Here is a 27,556-nt window from a genome sequence, read left to right on the forward strand (position 1 = left end):
AACTCCTCAGTCCAAGCTCCCTTTCCTCAGGTCTAAGTTGACAACTGAAGCTATGACAGCAAGTGAGGACGCTTGCTGGCAAGCCTGAGTTCAGTTCCTCAAACCCACAAGACAGGAGAGAGCTGGCTCCTTCACCTTCTGCTGACCTACACACACACACACACACACACACACACACACACACACACACACCACGACACGTGTGCACCACCATAAGTAAATGAAAAAACAAAAAAAAAAAACTCCAGGAGATGTGGAGGGGTAGTCAGGGTGGATTGTATACACTGTATATATGTATGAAACTATCAGGAAAAAAAAAAAAAACATTAAAAAGATTGATCGTCAGGCTGGGCACAGTGGCGGTTTTGTTTTGTTTTTCAGGATTTCTCTGTGTAGTTTTGGTGCCTGTCCTGGATCTCACTCTGTAGACCAGGCTGGCCTGGAACTCACAGAGATCCACCTGCCTCTGCCTCCCGAGTGCTGGGATTAAAGGCGTGCGCCACCACCGCCCAGCTTTTTTTTTTTTTTTTAAAGAATGTTATTTTTGTCAGGCAGAGCTCTGTGAGTTCAAGGCCAGCCTGGTCTACAGCGTGAGGTCCAGGAAAGGCGCAGAGCTACACAGAGAAACCCTGTCTCGGAAAACAAAAACAAAACAAACAAAAAGAATGTTATTTTTATTATATGTGAATAAATGTTGCTTGTGGGTGCTGGGGACCAAACCCCAGTCTTCTGCAGCGCCCTTAACCCACTGCTGAGCCATCTCCAGCCCCCAGAAGAGTCATGAGCATCTGGATCTGTGCTAGCCCGCTCTAGGCCAGTGTCTTCCCAAGAGTACAACCCCCTTGGGGAGGGGCCGTTGCCATCTGAGTGTCCAGTGTCCCAATTCCCCTGGTCAAAGCTTCTGAAAGACTAGCCCTTATCAATAACCCTGTCAGTATTGTTTTTAGGGGGAGAGGGTGTTTGAGACAGTTTATCTATGTAGCCTTGGCTGTCCTGGAACTCCGTAGCCCAGGCTGGCCTCAGAACTCAGAGGTCCGTCTGCCTCTGTTTCCCAAGTGCTCACGCCTGTAATCCCAGCACTCGGGAGGCAGAGGCAGGCGGATCTCTGTGAGTTCGAGGCCAGCCTGGTCTACAGCGTGAGTCACAGGACAGGCACCAAAACTACACAGAGAAATCCTGAAAAACAAAACAAAACAAACAAAAAAGGCTTCTGAAAGCCAGAGGTGATGCTTGTTCTGATGGACAGGAGTCAGCTCTGACACACTGAGAAGGGGACAGTCTCACGACACCCAGGGTTAAAGTGAATGGGAAGAAACAGGACTCCCAGGCAAAAAGGACTGCATGAGGTCACGAGGCGCCACTGTGCCCAGCAGCTTGTTCCAGGTTCCCAAGTGCCCAGGGACCGCACGCAGGTGAAGGTGCTGAAGACTCAGTCCAGACAGTGAGAGTCTCCGAAGAATATTTTATTCGGATCCTTGGTCAGTTATGTTTCGGGTTGAGTCCCCGGATGTATTCTGAAATTACACTGAAATACAAAGACCAACCAGTGCTAAAACTTGAAAAAAAGTTTTTTTTTCCTTAAAAAACAGCTGTGCACACCCAAAGCAAAGGACTGCTTTGCTGCTGCTGCTGCTGCTGCTGCTGGTGTCTCCTGCAGGGTGAAGACGAGGCCTGCGGTGCCTGAGCTCTGACTGTGAGGGTGGCTTTCCCTTGAAGTCCTTGGTTTGACCAGTAAAGCCAACGCTGTTGCACTTTGTATCCACAGAGGCTGGGAGGCCCCAGCTCCACCCCAGGCAGCCGGGGACCAGCAGCTCTCCTCAATGCAGGGCACTGTGGGCCTGGAACCCACTCTAAGTGACAGCTCACTTACGGGCTTGTGGCCCAGGCCCTGACTTGTCTGCCTGGCATGCCTGCTGCTGCGGGTCTCCTGGGGCCGACAGCTGGGCACACAGACCAAGGGCAGCAGCAAAAGTGATGTCTAAGTGAATGCAGAGCTGACCTTCTCAGTCATCTCTTAAAAACTCGGCTTTTCCTTTGGAGTGGATGTGGAGCTGCTGCCCTGGTGTTTCATGGCGAGAGAAGATATCCCAACCCACTCTGCCCACCTCACAGAGGCTCGGGCAGGATCAGCTCCCAGAGCCCAGGCCTAGGGCCTGCTGTGGGCACAACAGTCCCTGAGCTCTGCAGAGCAAAACAGTAAAATGGTCACCAAGGCCTGGAGTACTAGCTCAGCTACTCGTGGGACCTTGGGCTGAAGGTGATGACCCATGCAGCACTCACTGTCCTGCAGAACGGCTCCTGAGCCTGACACAACCCCTTACAGGCCCAGCCTGGACCACTCTCCCTCCCCACATTCGTTTCTTCTGAATAACTCCGTCTTTGCAAGGAAACCACTCCCAAGAACTCTGGAGATGAACTACCCTTCTATTCCTGGCTGCAAAGCAACCTGCCAGGGCCTGTCAGGCCCAGGAATGGGTCACGTGTCAACTCCCACAAGTCTGCTCAGGAGAGACGGCAGGGCAGCAGGTCAGAGCTGATGCAGCTTGCCCCGCTCCGTGAGCAGCGTCATAGCTACGGCATAGAGGAGGTAGCCTAGGACCAGGAGCAAGGAGCAGGGCAGGGGCCCAATGCAGAACAGAGAAGCCACAAAGAAAGCCATCAGGAGCAGGAGCAGCGTCCGGTAACTGCCCAGGAAACGCAGGCTGAGCCTGGGGCCCCGGGCAGGACTGGTCGCCTGCCTCCGCCCCACAGGGCTCAGCAGGTGCCTGTTGCTCAGGGCTGGCTCGGTGAGGTGATAGCGGCAGAAGCTGCCGAGGAAGTCATTCCGGGAGCAGAGAGCCGCCATCTGGCCTGCAAACTGAGTAATACACAAGGGCTCAGCAGGCTGGGGACGGCAGAGCACCCTCTCCCAGGCTGGGGACGGCAGAGTACCCTCTCCCAGGCTGGGGACGGCAGGCAGAGCACCCTCTCCCAAGCTGGGGACGGCAGAGCACCCTCTCCCAGGCTGGGGACGGCAGGCAGAGCACCCTCTCCCAGGCTGGGGACGGCAGAGCACCCTCTCCCAGGCTGGGGACGGCAGGCAGAGCACCCTCTCCCAGGCTGGGGACGGACGGCAGAGCACCCTCTCCCAGGCTGCCTCGGGACCAGGTGCTTCCATGGGCTCATGCTCCACCCAGACTCCCGGCAGGGTCAAGCAGGGCCATGGAGGGGCAGGAGCACTCTCTGGAAGCTATGTCCAGGAGCATCCCAGCTGCCCTGCCGCTCGCTTACCCTGCGGTTGATGGCAGAGGACAGCCGGAAGAGTGCTCGGACCAGACTGGTGATTTCATAGCTCCGGATGGGCTGCAGCTCTAAGTCCCCCTGATACTCAATTTCAAACCTTCGCAGACCGTTAATGATCTAGAAACCCAGGCAGTGGGAAAAGTTTCAAAAATACATCTTTGCGAACAACACAGGCAAGAGGGTGGGGGAAGCCAAGGGCAGTCATGTGACCCTTGTGTGCCCCTTGTGATAGGGCTGGTATCAGCGCGGTAGTGGCCTGTGAGCAACCTACCTGGTAGCGGCCCAGGGGTGTAAGGATGAGTCCTTCTTCCCCCACAATGCAGTCTGGTAGCTGCTGCTTCCCATTCTCATCCCGTGTGTTCCCCAGGGCAAGTGTGAGTTGGGCCAGCTGGGCTTCACTTAGCTACGAGAGAAGAGCTCTGCTCAGGGGGTGTCAGAGGGAAGGGGGGGCACTGCACCCCCCCGGTGAGTGAGACCCTAAGGGAGGGAACCGTGCAGCACATACTCGGAATATCTGGCGCAGGTACTCCAGGGCCTTCTCCAGGTACTCATCTGTCTTGCGGACACTGTCCTGACCCATCTCATCCAGGTCATTGCCTGGGTAGCAGCAGTTTGGGTCTGTGGCGCCAAAGCCCAGCCATGACAGGAAGGAACGGCTAGCTGGACTCTCCGCACACTGGTCAGAGATGGACTTGGCAGTCTGTTTGGCCTGTGTGATGAGCTGAGCAAGGCGCAAGACCTGCGAGGGAGGCACAGACATGGCAAAGGGACTCAAGGGGCCACCAAAGGAGGCGTCACCACCACTCAGGCAGGGTGGCCTCGGGGAACCAGCTCTAGCAAGAGTGCTCACCCAGAGGGAAAAATGGAATCTTATAATTTTCTTCATTAAGAGAAAACACTAGCCGTTACTGGAGAGAGGAGGGCTTGGAGCATCAGTACCCAGCCTTCCTTTCTTCCCTGGTTCAGCTGGTCATTGCTTCAGGGACCTCACACTAGGGTGGACCTTTGGTCACTCACCAGGGTCCGGACTTCAGGACCAAACATCGGGGTGTATTTGCAGTCCTGGCCCTCCAGGCTGTAGACATGGCTCTTCACCTTGAATGAGGCATCTGTCACAACTGGGGGCCATGGTGACAGGAAGCTGCTGGTGACCGTGAAAAGCCGATGGTGGCGGTGGGGAATGATGAGCTCTGGCTCCAGGAACAGCTGCTCTCCTAGAAAGCAAGCCGAGGCTGGCACCTGCTTCCCGGAGCTCCGGGTAGGATTCCAGCCCGTTTCCCAGGATCCTGAGGAGCTGTGCCAATGCTGTACCTCCAAGCCTACCCGAGCTCTGTCTCACCCAGCTCCAAGCGCTAGGACAGCTACAGCAGCTCTGAGAGTCGAAGCTCGGAGCTCTGCTGCCCATCTCAGAGCTCAGGCCAGCAGTACCTGGCTGCCGGCACCAGGAACGGGGCACCCAGCCAAGCTCAGAGCTCGTACTCCACTTCTGATGCGCCTCAAAGGTTCCCAAGCCAGCCTGTCCCACGCCACAGTGCGAGTCCGTGAGTCACGCAGCACCCTGCATCCCTCCGCGCTGCCTCTCAGCAGCTAAGGTCCTGGCTCGGTGGGGCGGCCCAGGGCCGAAGACTCACCTTTCTGGATCATCTCGGTCAGGTTGGGTTGAGCAAACACCTTAGCCACTCGGAAAACCATGAGGGCGTTCTTGGGGCTGACCAGGTCCGTGCGGAGCGCACGATTCAGGAAGCTCACAAACAGCCTGGTGTACATCAGCAGGTTCTCCTGGATGAAGGGTGCCCTGGAGACAACGGCAGGATGGGTCAATCAGAGGAAGACTATGCTGCAGACCTCTTGCTGGAGACAGAGCCACACTGGTCCTCACTCCAGACAGCTCACCCTTCCTGACGCCCCAGCCGCTGCTGCCAGACAAGGGAGTCACAGACATTAGGCAGGAGAGGGGTGCAACACCTCAGTCCTCCGGTGTGACCCTTCTCAAGAGAGCCATGGGCACCACAGCAAGGACTGCTTGAACAGTTGTGAAGGGCAAGACTGGGACGCAGGAGAGGAAAGGCCATGGCAACCCCAACACCACACGGATAAGGTAATGGAGACAGGGCAGTTGCTCTGTGCTGGTAAGGGTGAAATGGGGACCTTCGGGATGACCATGGAGCCAGGCTAGGCCAAAGCAAGGGGACTCTCGACCCATTCTGTAAGACCTCAAGTCCACCTCGCTCAGCACCTGTCTGTCCACCTGTTCAGCTCGAGGGCAGTAGTAGTGTCACTGGGCAGGTGGCCTGGGGGTGCTCACCATTTCTCCGACACACACCGTGGCTGGGAATCACTGCTCTGCACCTGCTTCTCGGGGGCATACCTCCACGGCTGCAGGTAGCTCAGCCACATCTCCAGGACCTGGTGAGAGACACATGTGCCCTGAAGGCCTGTGGTTGTAGGTCAGTGCACTGGCTTTCAGGCACATCCTTTGATGGTCTGGACCCGGCTCCAAGGATAATCCATGAAAAGATCTATGTTCTAGTTATTGGGCTAATGCCCTGCTGGGCTCTAGACTTTTCCCCAACTTCAAGGTAGATGTCAGTAAGTGGGCGGCTCTTCCTACATCCTCCCAAGAACACACTACAGGAACTCAAGAATCTCATGCCAGCCCCTTAGGGAGGGTCGTGGGGGCTGAGCATGGCTCTTCTGTACCCAAGAGCCAACAGAATGACCAGACTCAGCAAGGCTTCCTTCCTGTCTAAGGCCTGTGGTGCTAGCTCCTGTCAGCCCAGCCCACAGGCTGCCAACGTCATGGCACAGAGGGCACTGTGAGGGGGAGGGCAAGGGGCAGTGCTTACGGCTCTGAAGGAGGCGTCCAGAGGCCAGTGACCAAAACAGTGCTGCAGGAAGACATACAACTTCTGCTGGACAAACCGCGGCACAGCAGCCCTGTGGGGAGGGACGGAGGTCAGGAGCTGTCACTTGCCCAGGGGGTGTGCCTGCTCACAGGGGCCAGCCCTGGCCTGTGGGTACACTCAGGGAACACTGAGAACTCCCTGAGGTAAGATCTGTCTTGAGCCCTCTTCTCCAGAAGAACCCGGGGTCAAGAACACAGTATGTAAGTTCCTTTGAAGTCAGCCTGCCTGCTGACTGAGCTAAGTCGTAAGACAGAACAGCAAGGCTGTGATCTCTGGCCAGCCAGCTTTTCTCACTGCACAGGGAGCATCCAGAGTAGTGGTTCTCAACCTGTGGATCATGACCCCTTTAGGGTCACACATCAGATATTTACATTATGATTCATAACAGCAGCAAAATTACAGTTATGAAGTAACAAATAACTTGATGGTTGGGGTCGGCACAGCACGCGGAACTGTATTAACAGGTCGCAGCATTAGAAGGTCGAGACCTCTGGTCTAGAGGGAAGGCTTTGGGAGCAGAAGCAGCCAGGCAGCCCCAGCCTTCTGGTCTCAAACAGGCCAACAGTAGACATAAATAAGGGAAACAGAGGCCTAGGAGCCTTCCGCATCTACACCCACCGCTTGAACTCCTCCAGGGGGCTGGTGGCATGGGAGTGTGTCGACGGGGAGGCCTGGTCTGGCTTCAGGCTGTTGGCAAAGGCGTGCAGGTGCTTCAGCAGCAGGCGGACCACCAGCACGTGCTCCTCAGTGGGCGTGAAGGACTCCTAGGGAGGGAGGGCGGGGGTGTCAGGGCCAGACAGACCTACGGCGAGACCCACAGCCGAGACCCACAGCACCTACTGCTCACGGTCTGCAGCCCACAGGAGACAAGCACCAGGCCGGGCGGGTCACCTGGCGCTGCTGGACCTGACTGACACCAGCTCCCAGCACTGAGGCAGGCAGGTGGCCCTGTGCGGCCCTGCGTGGGCTGGTGGAGCAGACGTCAGAGAGCAACCTCAGCAACATCTGGCCCTGCACCCTCAGCCCCTGCAGCCTGTGCTGGGCCTCAGCCCTGCCTCCTGCTGAGCTAGAGGGTGGAACAGGGTGGCCACTAGCCCACCCAGGCTTCGGACCCCAGGTTGTCTGGCCACCTCCCAACATGTGCAAAAGCTCACCTTGCTCAAGGGAGAGTGTTTCTTTTCTCCCCAGTTCCTTCTCCAGCCACAAGCCCAGGCCCACCCGGCTGCCTGTCGCAGTCACAGCCAGATGGGGACTCGACCATGGAGGAAGCCTGGGAGTCCCTTCCACCACTGCCAGTAGACTTGTAGTCAGCTGAAGCCCCCAGGACCAGAGTTCCCAAGCTTGTGAGGGAGCTTTATACACAACACTCACAGAAATCTTTGTAACGGGACCTTTGATTGGCTCTCAGCCTCTCTGAGTGTAGGTGGTGCTTGTGGGAGGAGGCAGGAGTGAGTCCAGTCAGGTAGACTCGCCCTCCCCAGCATCCTCTGGGCTTTGATGACTTGTAGGGTTAAGGCGGGCAAAGGACGCGGCCCTGTGCACACATGAGCCCAGGAGACCATGCACAGGCTCTGTGTACAGCACTGTCTCCTCAGGCCTCCCGCCATGAAAACGCCTCCCTGAGGAGCTGGGCACGGTGGCATGTACCTACAATCCCAGCCTCTGGGAGGCAGCGACGGGACTGTTGTTAAGGACATCAGAGCCTACACAGCAGGCCAGCCAGGGCTACACAATAAAGAACAGGAAGAAAAGGGAGAAAAAGGCCCCACACCCAGGTCACACCGCACTGCTGGGAGGAGGGCTGCTCTCTCCTGCTCACCTAGAACTCTGAGGAAGAGCACACGACAGTCTACACCCTCTGAATCAGCAGCTCTAACCTAATTCCCACTCGGCAGTGTGAAGAGGTGGGGCCTGGGGATCTTGAAGATCACCACCCATCAGGGCTGAGCCAGGAGGGGTCATCTCCAGAGGGTGCCATAAAGGCAGCCTGGCCTCCTGGGGGCTGAACCCAGGCCTTGATCAGGTTTGCAAGATCTCAGCCACTGCGCTGCACCACCAGCCCTGGGCTTTTCCAGACAGTCACATCATGTGGCTCAGACTGGCCTCAAAGTGGCAATCTGCCCGCCTCCTCCTCACAAGTGCTGATCTAGCTTGGTCTAGACAACACTTCTTGTCTCCTGACATGAAGTCGGCCAGCACTAAAGCCATCATCAGATGCACCCCTCTGCCACTCTGGACCAGCACTCAGTAACAAAAGCCCTTTTTGTCTTTATATTGACTAGTCTGTGAGACTGCTAACAACAGAAAATGAACTGGAACATACACAGTCGCACAGACTAATCAACAGTAACGGCCATTAGGTCGGGCCATAGTTCCCACTCTTATGCCCTCTACACACAGCTCCTCTCCTGGCACCCTGAGCAGTGACGTCAGCTCAGTCCCTCAGCTTAGAGAGCAAGCACTGCCTCATCTTACCCAGCTTCTTACGGAGGTTCTAGATGACCAGCCCTGGGCACCCTTCCCAGTCAATCTCCCCACCTCTCATGGGGCTGGGGAGGGGGCTCACATGCTAGGGGGCATCACAGGTGTCCCCAGTGCCATCTGCACTTTCTAATGACACAAGCATGTGCTCCCAAAGCCCAGGGCATCTCCCACTATGCCCAGCCGCCTCCGGCTCATCTTCACAGCTCCTGCTATGGGCTCTTCCCTGGAAACCCCTTCACTGCCCTCCCATGGAGCTCCTCACTAGCTGCTGCTTCTGAGCAGGAACCCCACTGTGAGAAGCATTCATTATCCATGCCAGCAACACTCAGTAGCCAAGCCTGGTTTTTGCACCTTTGCTCAAATTCAATGTCAACTGTTATGCTCTTCCCCGGGGTACATCAAACACAGCCCTGTTTGGGAGTACATCTCCACATTCTCACGGTTTCTCACTAATCAGCCAACTCCATTCCCCCAAATCCCTGAGGTTGGAACTTCACTCTACTGACCTCAGATCCGTTCACACATTGGTCATTTCTGCCTAAGCAGGCGGCAATCTCCACAGGTCACCACTTGCTGGCATTTGCCTCTGAGTCTGTAAGGGGCTGGGACTCAACAGAAGGACTGACAGCCCTCAGGGCTCTGGGGGCCCCAAGCTCTTCCTACTCTCTTGTGATGCAGCTGCATCCTTCCTGCTGGGTAACAACTCGGAACAGGGCAGGAGCCACATCACACCCGAGTCCTCTGCATAGTAAGGGTAAGTCAGACCACTGTAAGGATCCCCACAAATCCTGAGAGGTTGAGACAGCTCTGCAGCCCAGGGTTTAGGAGGAAGATTCCATAATCTATGGCCGGCCAGGCTGTGTGTCTCACATAGCCACATGGCCACACACCAAAACCAGGCTAGCCTGCAGACCTGAAGTCAAGCTGAAGGCTCAATGGGGCGTGCCTCTAACACATGGGCGTCATTTTGCTCAGGACTCCCCCTTAAGGACCACAGCAGACTTCTGGGAGACCCTTACTGTGGCGGCACTGTACCAACACACACTCTTGCGCCCACCTTGGGGCAGGGGGAGGGAAGGAAAGGCCAGTACTTGATAGGCGTGGAGGGCCTGGAGGCTGGGTTGGGCAGGGCTGTGGAGGGCGCTGGAGACATTGAGTCGGTAGTGTAGAACCTCCAACTGAGAGACAACAAACAGAAAGGCCAAGAAGAGGCAGATTGGAGGACACAGGGTGGGGGAGGGAGGGTAGGAGAGGACAGGGGAGGGAGATGGGGAGAGAGAAAACATGAGGAGCCCAGGAGAAAGAACAAAGGAAAAAAACAAAAAACAAGAACAAAAGTTCATCAGTGGCAATACCCAACAAACTGCCCAGCAGCCCTGGGTCTCCCACAGGCAAGCCCCAGCTGAGATAGATGAATCCTCAAGATCCCCTACACAGCTGTCTGTCAGCCCTCGCGAGATCCCCTACACAGCTGTCAGCCCTCGCGAGATCACCAGGAAGTCTTGGGCCACTGGGACTGCAGGCCTCAGCAGCTCTGAGGTCTGCCCAGTTGTTTTTCCTGATGTGTAACTCTGCTCCACTGACCCTACGATGACAACAGGTGGTTATGGATATGATAACAGTGCACATAACAGCCCAGGACCTCACTGTCACTGGGACATGCTGCTGCTACCAAGGCCTAGCAAGGTGAGGCTCAGAAAAGAAACCTCTGAGCCACGCACAGAAGGACTTGGGGGTGGGGCTGTACACCTGGCCTTCTATATATATATGGACTCCACATGGACCTGACCAACCTAATTTACGATATTTTAGAAAGGCAGCTCTCTGGAATGTGTACATGAGGTATTCTAAGTATTCTGTTTTGAGACACTGCAGCCCATGTGGGCCTGGACCTTGCAATTCCTCTGCCTCGGCCTCTGGAGTGCCAGGATTACAGGCACGTGTAGGGAAAACCTTAGAGCAGGACAGGTCAGTTCTGTGCAAGAGCATTTTATACAAGGGAATTAATGATGCACAGAGAGATGTGGGAATACCGAGGAGCAGGCCCTGAGGCTGTCCCTCAGGCACTGATTGAGGAAGCACTGAGGCCTTCCCTGGGCTGACTTGATGAGAAGTGACAGAGACCTTGCCTAGCATGTGTGAGCTCTAGGCTCAACGCCCAGCACCAGAAGGGGAGAGGGAATCTGATGACCAAATCAGTAGACAAGGATGGAACAGAACCAACTCACATACTTCTAAGTCCCACAAATACCCTCCATCCATTCGTGTGCTCTCCAGTCTACGCAGAAGGGCCTGGGCTCAGTCCACCAGGTTGCTCTCTGTCCCTACACTGGAAACTGCTGAAGGAGGGGCGCTTCCTAGCTCCAGCTGGGGAGACTGACTCTTCTACTTCTTGTCTCTCAGCACAGGGCGCTCCCAAGGGAACAACCCCCAAGAACCTGACAGTCACATCCCCCCAGAGGCCAGGGCAGCCCAGGACAGCGGAGGGAACAAACAGCCAAGCCAGCGAGCCCCCCGCCTCACCCAAGCACCCTCCACCCCAGCTCCCTGCAGCACCGCTGCCTGCCAAAGCCCTCCTCCATCAACGCACACCCAATGCCAGCACACTCGTGCCCCGCCGAGGCCAGGCCCACCAGCATGGCCGCCAACTGCACGAGAGGAAAGGATGGCCTGCCAGACACCGGGGAGCCTCCAGTGAGGGGAGCCGAGGCCTTCCTCACAGGCTTCCTTTGTGCCAGACCCAGGCTCCCTGCAGTGCCCCAGAGGAACCCCACATGGCCGTCCCCTGCAGGCCACAGCCAGCACTGATCCCAGGCACAGGGAGTGAACATGTACTCTGGACCCAGTCTGACCAGAGTGGGATCTCAGGGGCCAAATGTTCTGCATGAGGCAGTCAGGGCTTGGTGGGATGGGAAGGATTTCTGGAAGGTGTGGTACAGGTCCCCGGAAGAGGACGGCGCTGTGGAGGAGAGCAACTTCTGCAGCTGTCTTTCCTGGTTTCCAGCCACTGGAAACCTCTGGGTTCTGTTGTCTCAGTCAGCCAGGGAGCACCAACCTTCCACACACAGATCACCCACCCAAGGTCTGGCCAAGAGGAAGCTATGTGGGGACAGGAAGGAAGCCCTCTCTCACAGAGACAACCCACTGACCCTTCCCTCTGAGCACGGAAGACAGACTCGTCAGAGGGGACAACCCAGAAGGGCCTTTCTGGTTGGCTCTTGAGGGCAGGTGTGGCTTCCACTCACTGGAAAGACAGCGGAGGACAGGAAGAAAGCAGCAAAGCCTGTCTCAGCTAGGTCGAGCCACATGGACAAGGCTGAGCCAGCTCGGGCCTGGGAACCCGGAGAAGCCCAGTGCCAGCCTTCTGTGTGCTAGCCTAGAGCGTGAGCAGGTATGGCTGGAAGCGGAAGGCGTCACAGGCTCTCTGTGGTGCCCACGGCCCAGGAGGGGTCTTCAGCCTTTCCCTGTCTTCCTTCTCCAACGTGATGCTATGAATGGACATCTGGGGGGCTCTGCACTTTGAGAAGTGGAAGAGTCTCCACCTTCAACACAGCAGAAGGTTGGAGTCACAGGACTGGCTACAGGGACGCTGTGGCAGCAGTATCCAGGGCTCACTACTGAGTTACAGGACAAACTTCTCCATGTGAATACCATCATCCATGCACTCTTCATTTTAAAGGAAGTGCTGGAGAATTCACCTGGCAACGACAAGATGAGTCTACAGAGGAAGGAATTACAAGCAGCAGCGTGTGTGTGTGTGTGTGTGTGTGTGTGTGTGTGTGTGTGTGTGTGTGCGTGTGTCTCTGACCTACAGCACCCACCAGGCCACTCACTCACTGAACACAACTGTCTACTCTGACCAGTCCACTGGAGTACCTGCCCAAGGGACACCACACCAGGAGGTTCCAGGGACTCTACCACCTCCACTCTCTCTGCAAATGCGTGTGCTACCCAGGGAGAAGGCATGGGAAAGGCTGAGGAAGAGAAGAGGAGGCAGCAGCAGGCTAGGCCACATGCAGGAGGGTTCCAGAGCCCACACATCACAAATGGCTGCTTGCTGATGCTCTGCAGATCAGAGCAGCAAGCAGGTAGAAGAGGTCTAAGGTCACCACAGCATGGAGGGCCTGCTCAGGGACACCTGAGAGTATCAGGGCACTGCCAATGGCTGCAGAAAAACTGGACATGAACCCCAAATGGACCTAGAGATTTCTCTGTCCCAGAAGACCTGAGGCGTTCCCAGTGGTGGGAAGGGGCTGTGGAGAGGACAGACTCAGGCTCAAAGGCCACCTCGTACGTACAGTAGCCGAGTGAAGGGTGAACAATGGGCTTCTGTTCCCCTCCATCAAAGCTGGGACAAGTAACTCATGCTGAGGACAAGACACAGCAGGCTGGCAAGAGCAGGAGACAGGAGATGGATTAATAACCACAGAAACATACCTTGGCATGTGGGGACTGCATTTTTTGGTACATCTCCAAGGAATAATGATGAAGCCACATTTCAACAAAAACCTGCAAAAAAGGACATTAACTGATCAAATTGTCAACAGGGCACTACACCATTAATGGTGAAGAAATCTTTCCAACAAATGCTGCTGGAAACAGGCTGCCCACGCGTCAAAGAAGCAAGCTGCGAAGAACCTGATCCCACACACAAGAATGAATGCAAACAGAATGCTGTCCTACGTACAAAATCCAAACCATGAAACTCAGAAGGAAACACAGGGGCAGCTTTGGCCACAGCTTCTTTGAAGTGACACCAAAATTTAAAAAAAAGAAAGAAAAAGACAACAGGAGTGTTACCAAAAACAGAGCTTTTGTGCAACAAAGACACTTCCCAGAGTGAAAGCAATCTGCAAAATAGGAGAAAATACTCGCAACCCTCCACCCTTACCTAATAAGGAATTTCTGTGTAGAATGTATAAATTAAAAAATTTAGCCCTATATCAAAAGCAAACAAAACCAAAGCTGGGCATGGTGACGTGCATCCCTGCACTCAGGAGACAGAGGCAGACAGACCTCTTCAAGATCAGCCTGGTCTACATAGTGAGTTCCAGGCTGGCCAGAGCTACATAGTGAGACCCTGCCATTTGAAAAAAAAAAAAAAAAAAACTCAGGCTGGTTGTGGTGGGGAAAACAACCAGAACACCCAATACTCACAGTCTAATTAAAAATAAACAGAGGTCTCGAAAAGACATTGCTCCACGTAAGATAGACAAAAAGCCAAAAAAAAACATAAAAAGATGGTCAGCATTGCTAACCATTAGGGAAATGTAAACCAGAACGGCAACCCTTCACATCTACAGCAGCTATCGGGGTTACCAGCTCCTCGGTTCCCAGCACACACCTGCTGGTTTACGAGCACCTAACTACTTACTGGTCTAGAGGCTCTGTTGCTCTCTTCCAACCTGAACACAGTGCACACATACACGAAGGAAAAATACTCACACGATAAAAAGAAAAAAAAAAAAAAAAGCAGAAAATAACAGACAATACTGATTTCCCATGTGAAAAAACGGAACCCATGTACTCTACTTGGGTGAGGAGGTGGGCAGCTATAAAACATAAAACAGTAGTAACCAGAACTACCATGTGACTTCACAATGCTATTTCTAGATATATTATATCCCAAAGATCTAAAAGCAGGGGGCTGGAGAGATGGCTCAGTGGTTATAAGCACTTCCAGAGGACCTGGATTCAGTTCCGTTCCCAGCACCCACTCAGGAAGTTCAGATCCAAAACTCTTCTGACCTCTGTACTTAAATGGTAAATACTCACACATACATACACACATAAATAAAAGTAAAGTTAAATAAAATCTAAAAATAGATAGTTGTACATCAACATTCACAGCACGCTAATATTCCCAATAGCTAAAAAGTTGACATAACCCAAATGTCTACAGATGAATGCATATAGCCATAACAGAGTGTTAGTTGACCATTAAAACGAGAAATTTTATTTATTTGCTTTAGAGACAAGGTCTTACTAGGCAGTGCAGGCTAGCTTTGAACTAAGATCCTTCTGTCTCAGTTACCTAAGTCTGGGATTACCAGGATGTGCCACCAAGTTCAGCAAAAAGAAGGAAATTCTGATAATGCTACATGAGGACATTATGCTAAATAAAGCAAATCAGAAACATAAAATATTCCACCCAATCTAGAGAAATCCTCTGGAAACAAGGTGCCTAGAGTAGTCAGATGGAAACAGAAGCAAAACAGTGCTTCCTGGGGCTGGGGGGTGGGGAGAACAGCAATAAAGGGATAGTCTGGTTTTCAAGATAGAATGTGGTTTCACCTTGTCCCTCAAAGCTTAGGGAGCACCCTGGACTATGGGGCTAAAGAACTATTTGAGTCGGCGGTCAGGAGAACTGGAGTCCAGTTTTCACACGACAGTGGCCTCCTGGAGTACCATGAAAACAACAGGAGGTCTCTAAAGGCACAGAACCCCACATTCCACTTGTGGACAAGTGGGACTGAATTCCAGCCCACCCAGTTTTATCTGTCAGGAGCAACACTGGCTAGCACAGGAGCCCCAGAATCCAGCACTGAACAAGCTGATTTCCTCCAGACACTGGGGCGTGGAGGAGGGCAGGGCCACTCACTGAGCCCTGAGGGACTCTGTCCTGCCATTTGTACCTACTGCTCAATGTCTGGGAGCTCACTGCTGACCAAGGTGGGGGTTTTGAGGGCCCTCACCATGCAGCACCATACAGAAATTTCTGCAGCACATCTAGCGTATGGTGATCACAGGAAACCAGGACGGTGCCAGAGGGGACAAGGTAGGGCACGTGGAACATGCACATAGATGGATTGTTGGAAACTGGATGACTGGTGAATGAATATATCCTTGTGAGAAAAGCAATACCGTGGACAAGGGAATCTGGACAGAAAACGCTGTCTATGACATTTAGCTTCTAAGAGTACATCCGTTTCTCCTCATCTGCTTTCTAAATACCACAGCAAGAAAATGCCATTTTAGATCCAGGCCCCAGTTGACCCCGTCTTTGGGGTCTGCTCCACAGGGTGGAAGGTGTTAGCTAAGCAGTTTGTTCTGAAAGAGAAGCAGGGACTGGCCTTTGTTTTTACCTGGAGCAGAGTTTCTGACCGCCAGATCTCATGGGACGCAGGGTCTGCATTCACAGATGTCTGATGAGAGATATGTCGCTTTAAGAGGCTAGTGTGGAGACCATAGGAAGCAAAAGGCATGGCTGGAGTCCTAACAGGAGACACAGAGACCATAGTAAGTTAGGAACCCCTGCTAACACCAAAATCAATGATTCCAACAGTCAATTACAACATACTGAATCACACAGTGCCACAAGGTCCACATTGATACACTTGACATCCTTACTATAACCTGTCCACTTAGCAAATGAGATGCTAAAAAAAGGGATGAAATCAGAAAGTCACAACTTATGATATGCTCTATTAATAACTGTGTAATTGAGAATAGCAGATGCTAACATAAATGATAAGTTGACATTCTTCCCCGCCAAGTCCTTGATCCAGGTACAGAGCACAGATCTGAATTTACAGTAGAAAAACCTGATTAACATCCTTAAGCACAGACCAAGCACCTCTGACCACTAACGGAGCACAGGGACAGCAAAGATCGGATAGGACACTGGCAAGAACTTGGCATTACTACTGTGGTGCTCCTGCTTACTCAGCCCAAGCTGGGCCTAGGCATGAGCAGATAGATGCCCGAGGAAGGGAGTACCTACACCCACCCTGCAAACACACCTAGGGACCTCTGCCACAGTCAGGAAGCAGGAGGAGAAAGGGACAAAGGGCCACAGAGATGATTTCTGTCCCGGTTGGTTTTTGTCAACTTGACACAGCTCGAGTCATCTGAGCAGAGGAAACTCAATTGAAGAAATGGCATCAGACCGTAAGCAAGTCTGTCGCGTATCTTCTTGTTTAACCGTTGATACAGGAAGGCCCAGCCCAAGGAGGGCGTGGCAGGGCCACCCTGTGCCCGTGGGCCCGAGTGCATTAGAAGCCTCGAGGAGCAAGTCAGTCCACAGCGTTCCTCCATGGCCTCTGCTTTAGGGCTGGCCCTGACTTTCCTCAGTGACAGATGAAATAGAACTTTCCTCCCTACACTGCTTTGCTCACTGTCTGGATCCCAGCACTAGAAACCCAAGACAGCTGTGCACAGGGAGCAGCTGGCAAGGACCAGATTCCAGCCAGCAGACATGGGTGGGGTAGCTGGAGGTGAACACTGGACAGGTTCTCAAGATCTAATGGCAGCTTGGTAGCAGGCCGGGTTCCCAAGGCAGACAGACGCACTGTACTTAATCAATAGGACTGTGAGGCCTCCAGGAAATACAAAGGAATAAATAGCACACAGTCCAGAGAAGCCAGGCATATCTGTAACCCCAACACTCAGGAGGTGGAAACAAGAGGATCGTGAACTTGAAGGCAGCCTAGGTTACATAGTGTGAGAGACTGGACAGGACAACACAGAGAGCCATAGCGGTGTTAAAAAGCTTATGAATGTTCTATCTGGCAACTTTTCTGTAAGTGTGACATTACTTCAAAATGAAAAGTTCAAGCAAGCCACAAACCAGGCCCAGGCAATCACTTAGCACCCGAATTCCGCCGTGGAGAAGCCCTCCCCGCCAGCTACAGCACTATCAGGGTATCAGGGTCAGGTCACCAGCCATCACCACCTCAGCACCTCACCTCCCAGGTCTACCTCCATATTCTGAGGGCATCTGCCCACGTGGTGAGTCTTAGAGGAAGGCATGCCTGGTACGCACATACCCAGCAGACATGGCGGGACCAGAGCCCGCGTCAGTGCCTCCTAGAGCCTCCTAGAGCAGGCACTGGGTCAGGGAGGTCAGGGATGGAGCAGAGAGGCTCAGACCACTCCGGCTAGGGCAGAAGGGTTCCTCCGGAGGACCAAGAGGCTCTGGGCTAAGGGCCATCAGAACCTTAGAAAGCGCAGCTGCAGGGGCTCCAACCCACTCCCCAACTTGTGCAGTCCAGCATCAGGCTTAGCTTGTGGCCGGCACAAAAGGCTTTTCAGGCCAGGCTCTCCCCTTTGACTTATTCAAACAATCATCTCTTTTGAATACAGGACAATCCTCCCCTCCACTCTTCATTGCTTTGGTAGGACTCAGACCCCATCTGCAATGAGGGTTACTCCATGGTAAGGCCTTGTCGATGAGGCCAGAGACAAGCTTTTAACCCATCTTCGTTAGGGCAAGGGACGTTGAGAATTGGACCCCACAAAGGTTGATTGGGGAACCTTGGACACAGATACCAATACTTGACTGGGCAATGCCATTAGTGAGGCCACTCCCAGCAGAAGGACCAGGTCTGAATTGTCAGGACAGCCTTACCTGGGGGCTGGTGAGGGGCTGGAGCCCCCCGGACTGGAAGCGAGTGGTGGAGGCACACTGCCTTCAGTGGGCAGGAACCATGACAGGTATCTGTCCACCAGGATGAAATAGGCACAGTCTGAAGTGCGGACATGGAGGGACATAGGCATTGGCTAGAAAAGCAAAATTGCTATTAGTGCTGTGAGCAACCATGGCCGCCCTGGCCCCACTGTGGGATCTGCACAAGCCCCAGTCAGAGGCGGCCCTTCTGTACCTTTTGAGAGATGAGGCTCAAAGCAAAGAAGAACATGTAGTATTCAAATGGGTCTGGTGGCAGTGTCAAGGGGCAAACGCGGAGGCGGGAGCCCACCTTCACCCTCCCACACCTGGGGCCACCAAAGGATACTGAGGGCCAGGTTCAGGCCAAGGCCTCCGGTGGGAGGACACTGGATCTTGTTGTGGTACAGAGGACTGTCAGGGAGGACATTCTCCTGGATGGACGCCTTCACAGGGCCCTGAAGAGAGAGGCAGGTTGGTGGGCAATCACCAGCTGCTGAGGCAGACACCAACACACAGATCCTGCTTTATGGGTACCACAGGGTCTGACCTCTGTCTGGGCTGGATTTAAACTTTTTCCTCTAGTCCTCATAAAGCTTCACACACACAAGGGTAAGAACAGAGTGTTTTGAGTCCTACCTCCTCCTGCTTCTCATACCTCCTGAGTATCACACTGCAACCTTCCCTGAGGTCTGGAGCTCCGAAGAACAGAGCCATGCAGTCACGTGAGCCTGCTGCTGCTCAGGCCACAGCACAGTCTCCATCAGCAATGAGCTTTTGAAAATGCCACCACTGGAACTTCTAAGCTGTCACACCTCTCGTGCCCCGGAAGGCTCCCTGCCCACTCCCAGCACAGCCACCCGTCTGGGCACTCCCCCGTGGCGCTCACCGCCACGGCTTACTCACAGGAAGGCAGGAGACAGGAAAGTCAAAGCTATAGTCTTCAGCTTGAAGCTTATACACCAACTTCATCATGGGGCCACTGAACACGAAATTTAAAAAGGAGAGGTGTCTGTCAGCATGAAAAAATACTCAGCCCTTCTCAAGGAGGAAACCCACCTACCTTGGGTCTAGAAATTCCATTGCTATGCTGTACTCCACAGGGCTCACACGCCCCTGGAGGCATCGAAGATTCCAACCAACAAGGACACCATCCAGGCTGCCAAAGATGCTCTCCACCAGCCATGGGAAGATGGCATGCAATTCCTGAAACAGTACACAGTGAGGCAGCTGGCACGCTCACTGAGGACCAGTGCCCATCCCTGTCTCTGTTCCAGTTTGCACCATACACTACCTGCCTGAGGTCACTGAGACAGACCCACAAGCTCTGTTCAGCGGTGAAGAGCTGTGAATTCTTCCACTGGCCTCACGTAACACACCAACCTTAGATTGGGGCCAATTAAGTCAGCCTTTGACTGAAATATGTTTAAGATTCATTTTTATTAGTTTAAAAATTATGTGTATATGTATGTGGGTGTGTGCTTATGAGGACAGGTGTCTGGAGTCCAGACACTCATGTCAGATATCCTGGAGCTAGAGTTACAGACGGCTATCAGCTGCCTGACCTGGTGGCTGGAAACTGAACTTGGGGTTCTCTGAAAGAGCAGCAGGTGCTCTTAGCACTGAGCATCTCTACAGCCTCCCTCACCCCCTCCACCAATGTTTTCGTTTTGTTGAGACAGAGTCTAGCTACGTAGTAGGAGGGCCTTCAAGTCATAGAAATCCTCCTGCCTCAGCCTTCCAATTGCTAAGACTACTCTAAGTGTATACCACCATACTCAGCCAAGTGAAGCATTCTTCAGGGGCTGGAGGTGTAATATAATGACAGAGCACTTGTTTATCATGTGAGGCCCTACAATCAATACCCAGTGTCACAAAACACTAACAACAACAACAACAACAACACTCCAATGGGGACAGCGAAAGCTTAGTCAGTGAAACGTTTGTCGCACAAGCCTGAGGACCTGAGTTTGACCCCAACACTCATACAAAACAGAGGTGTGGTGGCGCATCTTACACTCCCACAACACCTGAGGTCACACACATGCACATGTATACCTGCACACATACACACATACACAAACACAGGTGTACCTCCACACACATGAGCACCATTCCCCAAAAACCCTTCTGATCTTAACAGACATCTATTAAAAAGGAGAGATTTTTTTTTTTGGTTTTGGTTTTTCGAGACAGGGTTTCTCTGTGTAGCTTTGGAGCCTGTCCTAGATCTTGCTCTGTAGACCAGGCTGGCCTTGAACTCACCGAGATCTGCCTGGCTTTGCCTCCCCAGTGCTGGGATTACAGGCGTGAGCCACCGCGGCCCAGCTGAGAAATACTTTTTTTAAAAAATCAAATCACTGAAATATAACAGCAGTATTAATTTGTTGTTCAGGCCACTTTTTTGAGCTCAACAATTCTAAGTATGTATTTATATCAGAGTTTTCAATCTTAGTACTATGGATATTTGAGGCTAGATACTTTGTTGTTGTTTCTGAGACAAGGTCTCATGAAACCCAGGTGGGCCTTGCTGTGTAGCCTGGCTTTGAACTCCTGATCCTTCTTCCTGTGCAGGGAGGACAGTATGCATCACTAAGCCAGGCTTTAGAACGGATTCTTGGTTGTTGCAGGGAGCTGTCCTGTGTGTTGCAGGATGTGTCTAGCATTTCTGGCTTCAGTCCACCACAGACATATTAAGGATTGTGGGAGCTACCCAAAGGGAGTTGCAGGTAAAGCTGTACCTTGGCTGGGAAATCCTCAATGACTTTCACCAAGTCTTGGCAACGCTGTGCAAAGGGCTTATTTACAGAGTCAGCTTTCAGGGTAGCCTAGAAGACAATGTGAAAGAACCGTAAACAGACTTGCCACACAGCGTCTGCAAAGAGTCTGCTTAACCAGAAGGGAAACACAAGCATTGGCTCCAGCGCTTCACTCATCAGAGGCTGCATCAAAGGCCCACAGCAAGCTTCTAGAAGACAGAAGCTATAATTCTACCACCTTTAGACCAAAAATTCTCATGTGCTCCCTTAGGCATCCTATTACTTCAGAGTGCTGCATTATCAAAAGGAAACTGACTCCCACTGGCCCACAAGGAGGGACAGGATCCCTGTTGTATGGGGGACCCTTCCTCAGTTCACAGGTGTTGCGTTTATACACAGGAGATACAAACTTCCCCCCTCCTCAACCATAATTGTATCACTGTGATCATCAGTAAGAATGGCCAATAAACACAGAGAATAGAACACCCCCTCCCCCTCTCTCTCCCCTCCCCTCTCTCTCCCCTCCCCCCCTCTCTCCTTTCTCTCTTGGTTTTTTTGAGACAAGGCTTCTTTGTGTAGCTCTGGCTGTCCTAGAACTCAATTCTGTAGACCAGGCTGTCCTTGAACTCAGAGATCTGCCTGCCTCTGCCTCCCGAGTGCTGGGATTAAAGGCGTGCGCCACCACCACCTGGCTCAGCTTTGTTTTATTAAGTTTATTAAGTTTATTATTGCCCAGCACTATCCTCTAAGCCAAACAACGGCCATCTTTGTAAGACCCATGATGGCTGCTTATGAAAGATCACGACAGCGGGGCTTGATTGCAGATATTCCTTCACAGAGGAGGGGTGAGAAGGGTCACTGGACCACCACCGCCGCCTTTATTAAAAAAATAAGGCAACCGTATTGGTGCACACCTTTAATCCCAGCACTCGGGAGGCAGAACCAGGTGGATCTCTGTGAGTTCGAGGTCAGCCTGAGCTACAGAGTGAGTTCCAGGAAAGGCTCAAAGCTACACAGAGAAACCCTGTCTCGAAAACCAAAAAAAAGAGAGAGAGAGAGAGAGGCAATAATGTAATTGTATTATAAACTCAAAAAAATAAAAGAAAAATCACAAAAAAATAAGGTAATCTGAAACTACGGATGGCCTCTGCCAATTCAGTACTCATCAAGACGGCAGATAAGCCAGTGAAACACACACTGAGGACAGAAAACATGGAGATCTGCTGAAGTCATGGGATGTGGGGATAACACATTGACTCCATGGAGAAATGGCCTCTGGGCAAACAGACAGAGATCAGGAGGTACTAGACTTTCAACAAACAGGCTTGGACCAAGGATATCTAATACCCTGACCATTGCCAAACAAGAAGGGACTGCGTGGGGCCTGTCTCAGAGAAGCAGAGCTGACTGTTAAGGCCATGGGCTAAGTCAGTTGGCTCCAGAGGATACACTAAGGAAGAATATTCCTTTTTTCCTTTCCTTTTCTTTTTTTTGAAACAGAGTTTCTCCATGTAATAGCCCTGGTTGTCCTGGAACTCATTCTGTAGATCAGGCTGGCCTCAAACTCACAGAAATCCGCCTGGCTCTGCCTCCTGGATGCTGGGATTAAAGGCGTGCGCCACCGCCGCCTAGCAGGAAGAATATTCTTTTTTAAAAAAGACAGGTATGGTGGCTCACACCTTTAATCCCAGCACTCCAGAGGCGAGGCAGGTGGATCTTGGAGTTCGAGGCCAGCCTGGTCTACACAATAAGTTCCAGGACAGCCAGGGCTACACAGAGAAACCCTGTCTTGGGGAGAAAAAAAAAGTTTATGAAACGTACCTTCTGGGAACTGAAGTGAACAATCGTCACCACTCATATCTGCCTCACATTCTGCTTTCCCAGCTTCACAGTCTAATACTTAAGATAAACCCTAACAGGCAGCAGTGGCCCTCTACTTTTCACTGATAATAATTATAATTATTAGAATGCTGTATATATAACAGAGCTTATGCATCGTGACATTCTGATATTTATTCTTCTCACTCTGGAAATGAAGGAAAACAACATTTGAATCAACTCTTGTTTTGTTTTCAGATGACTTCTCGGGCTGACTGGGAATTCACTATGTAGCCCAGGCTGGCCTCAAACTCTAGGCTCTTCTGGCCTCAGCCACCCCAGTACTGGCTGAATCAACTAACTTGGTGAATGAGAAAATGAGTTCAGAGATTGAATACATGCAGCATCCTGCACTAAGAGAAGGCATACTAAGTATTCTAACACTGATTTTGGTATTGTTTCCAATTTAAAAAAAACAGTAGAGAGTTTTCCAAATCAGCTGAGTATGGTGGCACATGCCCATTATAATCCCAGCAGTTGGGGAACTAAGGCAGAAGGAACTAGACTTCAAGAGGCCTGCACAGCCAGATGTGGTGGCGCACGCCTTTAATCCCAGCACTCATGAGGCAGAGGCAGTCAGAGCTCTGTGAACTCAAAGCCAATCTAGTCTACATGGCAAGTTCCCTAACAGTCAGAGCTACACAGAGAGACGCTGTCTCAAAGAACAAAAAACAGAGGGCAGCAGGGCTCTACAGCAAGACTCTTTGTCCCCTAAAAATGAGTCCTTCAAATCAGCAGAAAGAAATCCTACGTCCCTGGCTGCAGAGCCATCACAGCATCACTTCCAGGGCAGCTGACACTTACCAGGAGGAAGCTGGGCTGTTGCAGGTGAGGAAATGCCATAGCAGCCTTTGGGAAGTCAGAAACGGCCGCCTTAGGGAACCACTGCGGAAAGACAAAGACAGAATCTCCACATCTACACAACCGATTATACAATTCCACAATGCCCAGGGGAGCAGGTGGACTCAGGACAAATCACACCGTATTCCTTTGATTTCTAAAATGCAACACTCACACAGACCACAGCAGCCAGCTTCAGGACTAGCTTTGTGGTGGCGACTGCTTGGTAATGCTTGTACAGCACTTGCTAGATGCCAGGATTGGCTTTAAGGGCTTTCCATTTATTTCCCTATCTAGTTACCAGCGACAGGCAGCATCCTTAACCATCCCCCAAGATTCTTCCTCCTTGGATATTCAAACACCCATCTAAGCACTGCTGTAAAGAGTTTAAAGAACGAGTGAAGTACTATGTTGGTGGACTTTAAGAAACAAAGCAGAGCTCAGCTAGAAAGTCAGAATCTCCAAGAAACTAGAACTGAGAGCTACTTGAAAAAGCTTGAAAGCAGATTCCTCCCTACAGATTAAAGCAGATCTTGACTTGGCCCTTCTAATGCCCTAAGCAGACACTTCACTTAAGTCGGCCTGGACCTGGGACTATGTAACTAAGAGAAAGCAAATACAAAAGGTGCTAAATTAGGAATAATAGAAAGTACAACGTCACAATAACCCCACGAGGCTGACACAAATAAGGAAACAGGTAGAAAACAGCAAGATTTCTCAACACCAACCAAGATTCCGGTAAACTCCTTAAAATCTCTTATTTGAAAGAGAAGGGCAAAGCATATAACATGCTCTTTGCAACAAATGAAGAGCAAGTTCTAGGAAGGAAGCCTTGAAATGGCCACCAAAAATCAGGAATAGCTCTGCAGCTTCCTACCTCTCTGTCCCCGTGGTCAGAAATACTAATCATATGGTGCACACCTTTAATCCCAGCACTCGGGAGGCAGAGGCAGGCGGATCTGTGAGTTCAAGGCCAGCCTGGTCTACAGAGCGAGATCCAGGACAGGCTCCAAAACTACACAGAGAAACCCTGTCTTGGAAAACTTAAAAAAAAAAAAAAAGAAGAAGAAGAAGAAGAAAGAAAGAGGGAGGGAGGGAGGGAAAAAGAGAGAGAGCAGAGAGGAAACCTGCATTCCACTAACGGGCTAGTGATATCTTTCCTGGCACCGCTCTGCCCACTACAGGAGTAAAGGTATCAGCGCGGGAACTGGAGGTCCGTGAGCAGAGAAGTGAGCAGTAGGAGCGGAAAGCAGTTGCGGTTTTGAGAGGAGACCACCAATCTTTGCCAGTTTTTTCCAATTCTTAAACTAGTATCAGTTTCAGTGCTAAGGAAAACGTAAAATGCTTCAGTCCTGACCCACATTGCAAACGACTCCAAAATGATCAGGGCAGCATAAAATTGTGGATTATTTGATAAGGACAGAGCTCTAGAGGCGACAAGTAACTCTCACAGAAAGCAGGCAGCTGAATGTGAGGGCCGGAGATGTCACACGTGGGTCTTCCCACGAAGAGGGCAACGACCCTTGGCCACTTGCTTTTAGACCCGGTCAGGCACGCCCCGTGCCAGTGTGCACGCAGTGCCAAAGGCATTCGCCTCACCCGACCCCTCAACACCCCCTTTCTTCAGGCGCTGCTTCCAGCTGTTTTTGAGGTTTCTAACCATTGCGAGTCAACGCTCTCGGGCCAAGCTTATCGCGCCACAGCCCAGACCTCCGTTGGCTGCGGCTTCCCGCATTTGTTGATCACAACTGTTCCATACCGCGAAGTTTCGAGACTCGGAAACCGAGGCTCGGAGAAACCAGAAGGTCGAACCCGGACCCATGCCGAGTTCTACGACCCACATCACTAGCTAAGCCCGAGGTTCAAGTTTCACACCAGGTCCTCCCTCAACGCCCGCACCGAGCGTCCACCGAGCCCCTACCGGGACCGGCCGTGCGGACCACGCAGGGAGGCGGCGGAAAGGCATGGCCCGGCGGGAGGCGGGAGGGTGCAGCCGGGCCCTCCGCTCCCCGCCGGCCCCGCTCAGGGGCTGCCGGAAGGCCCGAGTCCCACGGCTCGAGGAGGAACGGAGCCGGCCTCGGAGGGGACTCGAGGAAACCGCACGGCTCGGGGCTTCCTCGCGCGCGGCTCCCGCCACTCACCTGCCGTGCCGATCGCACAAACCTCGAGCTTCCCAAAAAACAGAAGCCGCCATTCGGCCTCTCGGCGCCGAAATGTCGTCATCAAGCTGCGCCGGGCGCCACGCCCCCTTGGCGGGAGGTCTGAAATGCGGAGGAAAGCGCAGGGATTCCCTTCAAGAAAAGCAGATTAGCCGGGCGGTGGTGGTGCAGCCCTTAATCCCAGCACTCGGGAGGCAGGCGGATCTCTGTGAGTTCGAGGCCAGCCTGGGCTACCGAGTGAGTTCCAGGAAAGGCGCAAAGCTACACAGAGAAACCCTGTTTCGAAAAACAAAAAAAAAGGAAGAAAGAAAAGTAGATTAAAGGCAAGAATTTTGTAAACAGGACTTCACCGGCACAGAAACAGCCCCGAGAATTAAAAACGGGACTACATGACATTAAAAAGTTTCTACAAAGGAAACTGAGTAGAGGGAACAGGCAGCCTAAAGAATGGGAGAAAATCTTTTCTAGCTGTACTTTGGGAGAGAGGGCGATATTAATATCTAGACTCTATAAAGAACTACAAAAATTAAGCACCCAAACTACCAATCAATAAATAGACAAATATGAGCAGACAGTTCCAACAAAGAAACACAGGGCTGGAGAGGCGGCGTCCGAAGGACCCGAACGCCCACATCGGTGTATGTAGTAAACGGGCGAGCAGATGTCAAGAGAGGAAGAGGATGGTGGTACCAGAGGACACACGTGACATGAAAGAGGAAAGTACAAGCGGGGAGAGGAGTGAGGAGAGCAGGGAGGCGAATCAACAAAAAAAGCCATTTTAAAAAATCTTCATACTTTATAAGCTATTTAAAAATTTAGAAAACCGTTGGTTAGAGCCCTTAAGGAGTGCTTCAAGGAGGGAACCCGCACAAAAGAGATAATCGCGTGCAATCATGAATACCCGTCATCCAACAGGCACTTACCAAGTACCCAGGATATGCCAGGCACGGGTCTGGGTGTTGCTGCCTAAGCGAGTGGTCTCTCAGGGGTCTGGTCTCCACACAGCGGACAGCTTTCCATCACACTGTCCCCAGGCCTAACACACTGCCCTGTGCACACTAGGAGCTCAGCACAAGTCAAGCCATCAACAATGTGAAGATTCCTCCCGACCCCCGCCCTCCTAGCTGGAGCTGCCTGGCCGGGACCTGCGGGGACCCTGCATGGAAACGGGAGGCCAGTAGGAGGCGCTCTGGAATCTCCAGGCCACGAGAAGCCAGAGGGATGGAGGGATGGGGTAGTGAGGTATGAGTGTTTTGCCTGAGTGTATGTATGTGCACCACGTGTGTGCCTGGTGACAGAAGGGCTGGAGTTACAGACAGTTGTGAGTTGACCTGTTGGTGCTGGGAATCAAACCTAGGTCTTCTGGAAGTGCTCTTAATCACTGAGCTGTTTCTCCAGCTTCCTCCCTCCCTCCCTCCCTCCCTCCTTCCATCCTTCCTTTCTTTTTTGACACAGGACCTAGAACTCAGGAGTCCCTGGCCTCTGCCTTCTGAGTGCTTGGACTGAAGGCATGCACCACCATACCCAACTAAGCCTTCCATTTCTCAGCTTTTATACAGTAGTCAGCACGCCCCTTCAATGGAGAAGCCTCCCAAATAGCAGATTTGGTGATGGGGTGGGGGTAGGGAAACCCCTGACTCTTTTCAATTAAACACACACACACACACACACACACACACACACACACACACACACACACACGAGTCCAGAAACAGTGGCTACTTTCCCTTAAACAGAAGACACACTTGCCGGGCGGTGGTGGCACATGCCTTTAATCCCAGCACTCGGGAGGCAGAGCCAGGCGGATCTCTGTGAGTTCGAGGCCAGCCTGGGCTACCAAGTGAGTCCCAGGAAAGGCGCAAA

The 27,556-nt window shown here is 52.3% G+C and overlaps 1 protein-coding gene across 2 annotated transcripts; it reads right to left on the reverse strand.

Annotated features, from left to right (window-relative positions):
• Window positions 1-1,442: 1,442 nt before the first annotated feature.
• Window positions 1,443-25,763, reverse strand: LOC114688140 (sphingomyelin phosphodiesterase 4). Of its 2 annotated transcripts, XM_028862754.2 has the most exons (20): window positions 25,676-25,763; window positions 23,499-23,579; window positions 20,799-20,885; window positions 19,121-19,263; window positions 18,964-19,039; window positions 18,407-18,515; window positions 18,275-18,327; window positions 18,022-18,173; window positions 15,758-15,887; window positions 13,110-13,181; window positions 9,764-9,850; window positions 6,807-6,952; window positions 6,129-6,219; window positions 5,588-5,688; window positions 4,914-5,077; window positions 4,300-4,496; window positions 3,788-4,021; window positions 3,554-3,685; window positions 3,271-3,399; window positions 1,443-2,857 (listed from the first exon to the last, which is right to left on the reverse strand). In XM_028862754.2, the coding sequence occupies exons 2-20, from the start codon at window positions 23,535-23,537 to the stop codon at window positions 2,528-2,530; spliced, it is 2,472 nt and encodes an 823-aa protein (XP_028718587.1). In that variant the 5' UTR covers window positions 23,538-23,579; window positions 25,676-25,763; the 3' UTR covers window positions 1,443-2,527. The 2 variants fall into 2 exon arrangements, with proteins under 2 accessions (XP_028718587.1, XP_028718588.1); XM_028862755.2 differs by lacking the exon at window positions 9,764-9,850.
• Window positions 25,764-27,556: the final 1,793 nt, after the last annotated feature.

This window comes from Peromyscus leucopus, chromosome 12 (genome assembly GCF_004664715.2).
Source record: "Peromyscus leucopus breed LL Stock chromosome 12, UCI_PerLeu_2.1, whole genome shotgun sequence".
Classification (NCBI taxonomy): domain Eukaryota; kingdom Metazoa; phylum Chordata; class Mammalia; order Rodentia; family Cricetidae; genus Peromyscus; species Peromyscus leucopus.

Excerpts from the sequence above, each read along its gene's own strand:
- LOC114688140 (XM_028862754.2), bottom strand. The coding sequence starts at position 23,537 with ATGGCATTTCCTCACCTGCAACAGCCCAGCTTCCTCCTG. Across the intron at positions 6,953-9,763 it reads AGGCCCTCCACGCCTATCAA|GAGTCCTTCACGCCCACTGA; the intron begins GTACTGGCCTTT and ends CTCCCTCCCTAG. Across the intron at positions 2,858-3,270 it reads CCTCTGCCATCAACCGCAGG|TTTGCAGGCCAGATGGCGGC; the intron begins GTAAGCGAGCGG and ends TGTATTACTCAG.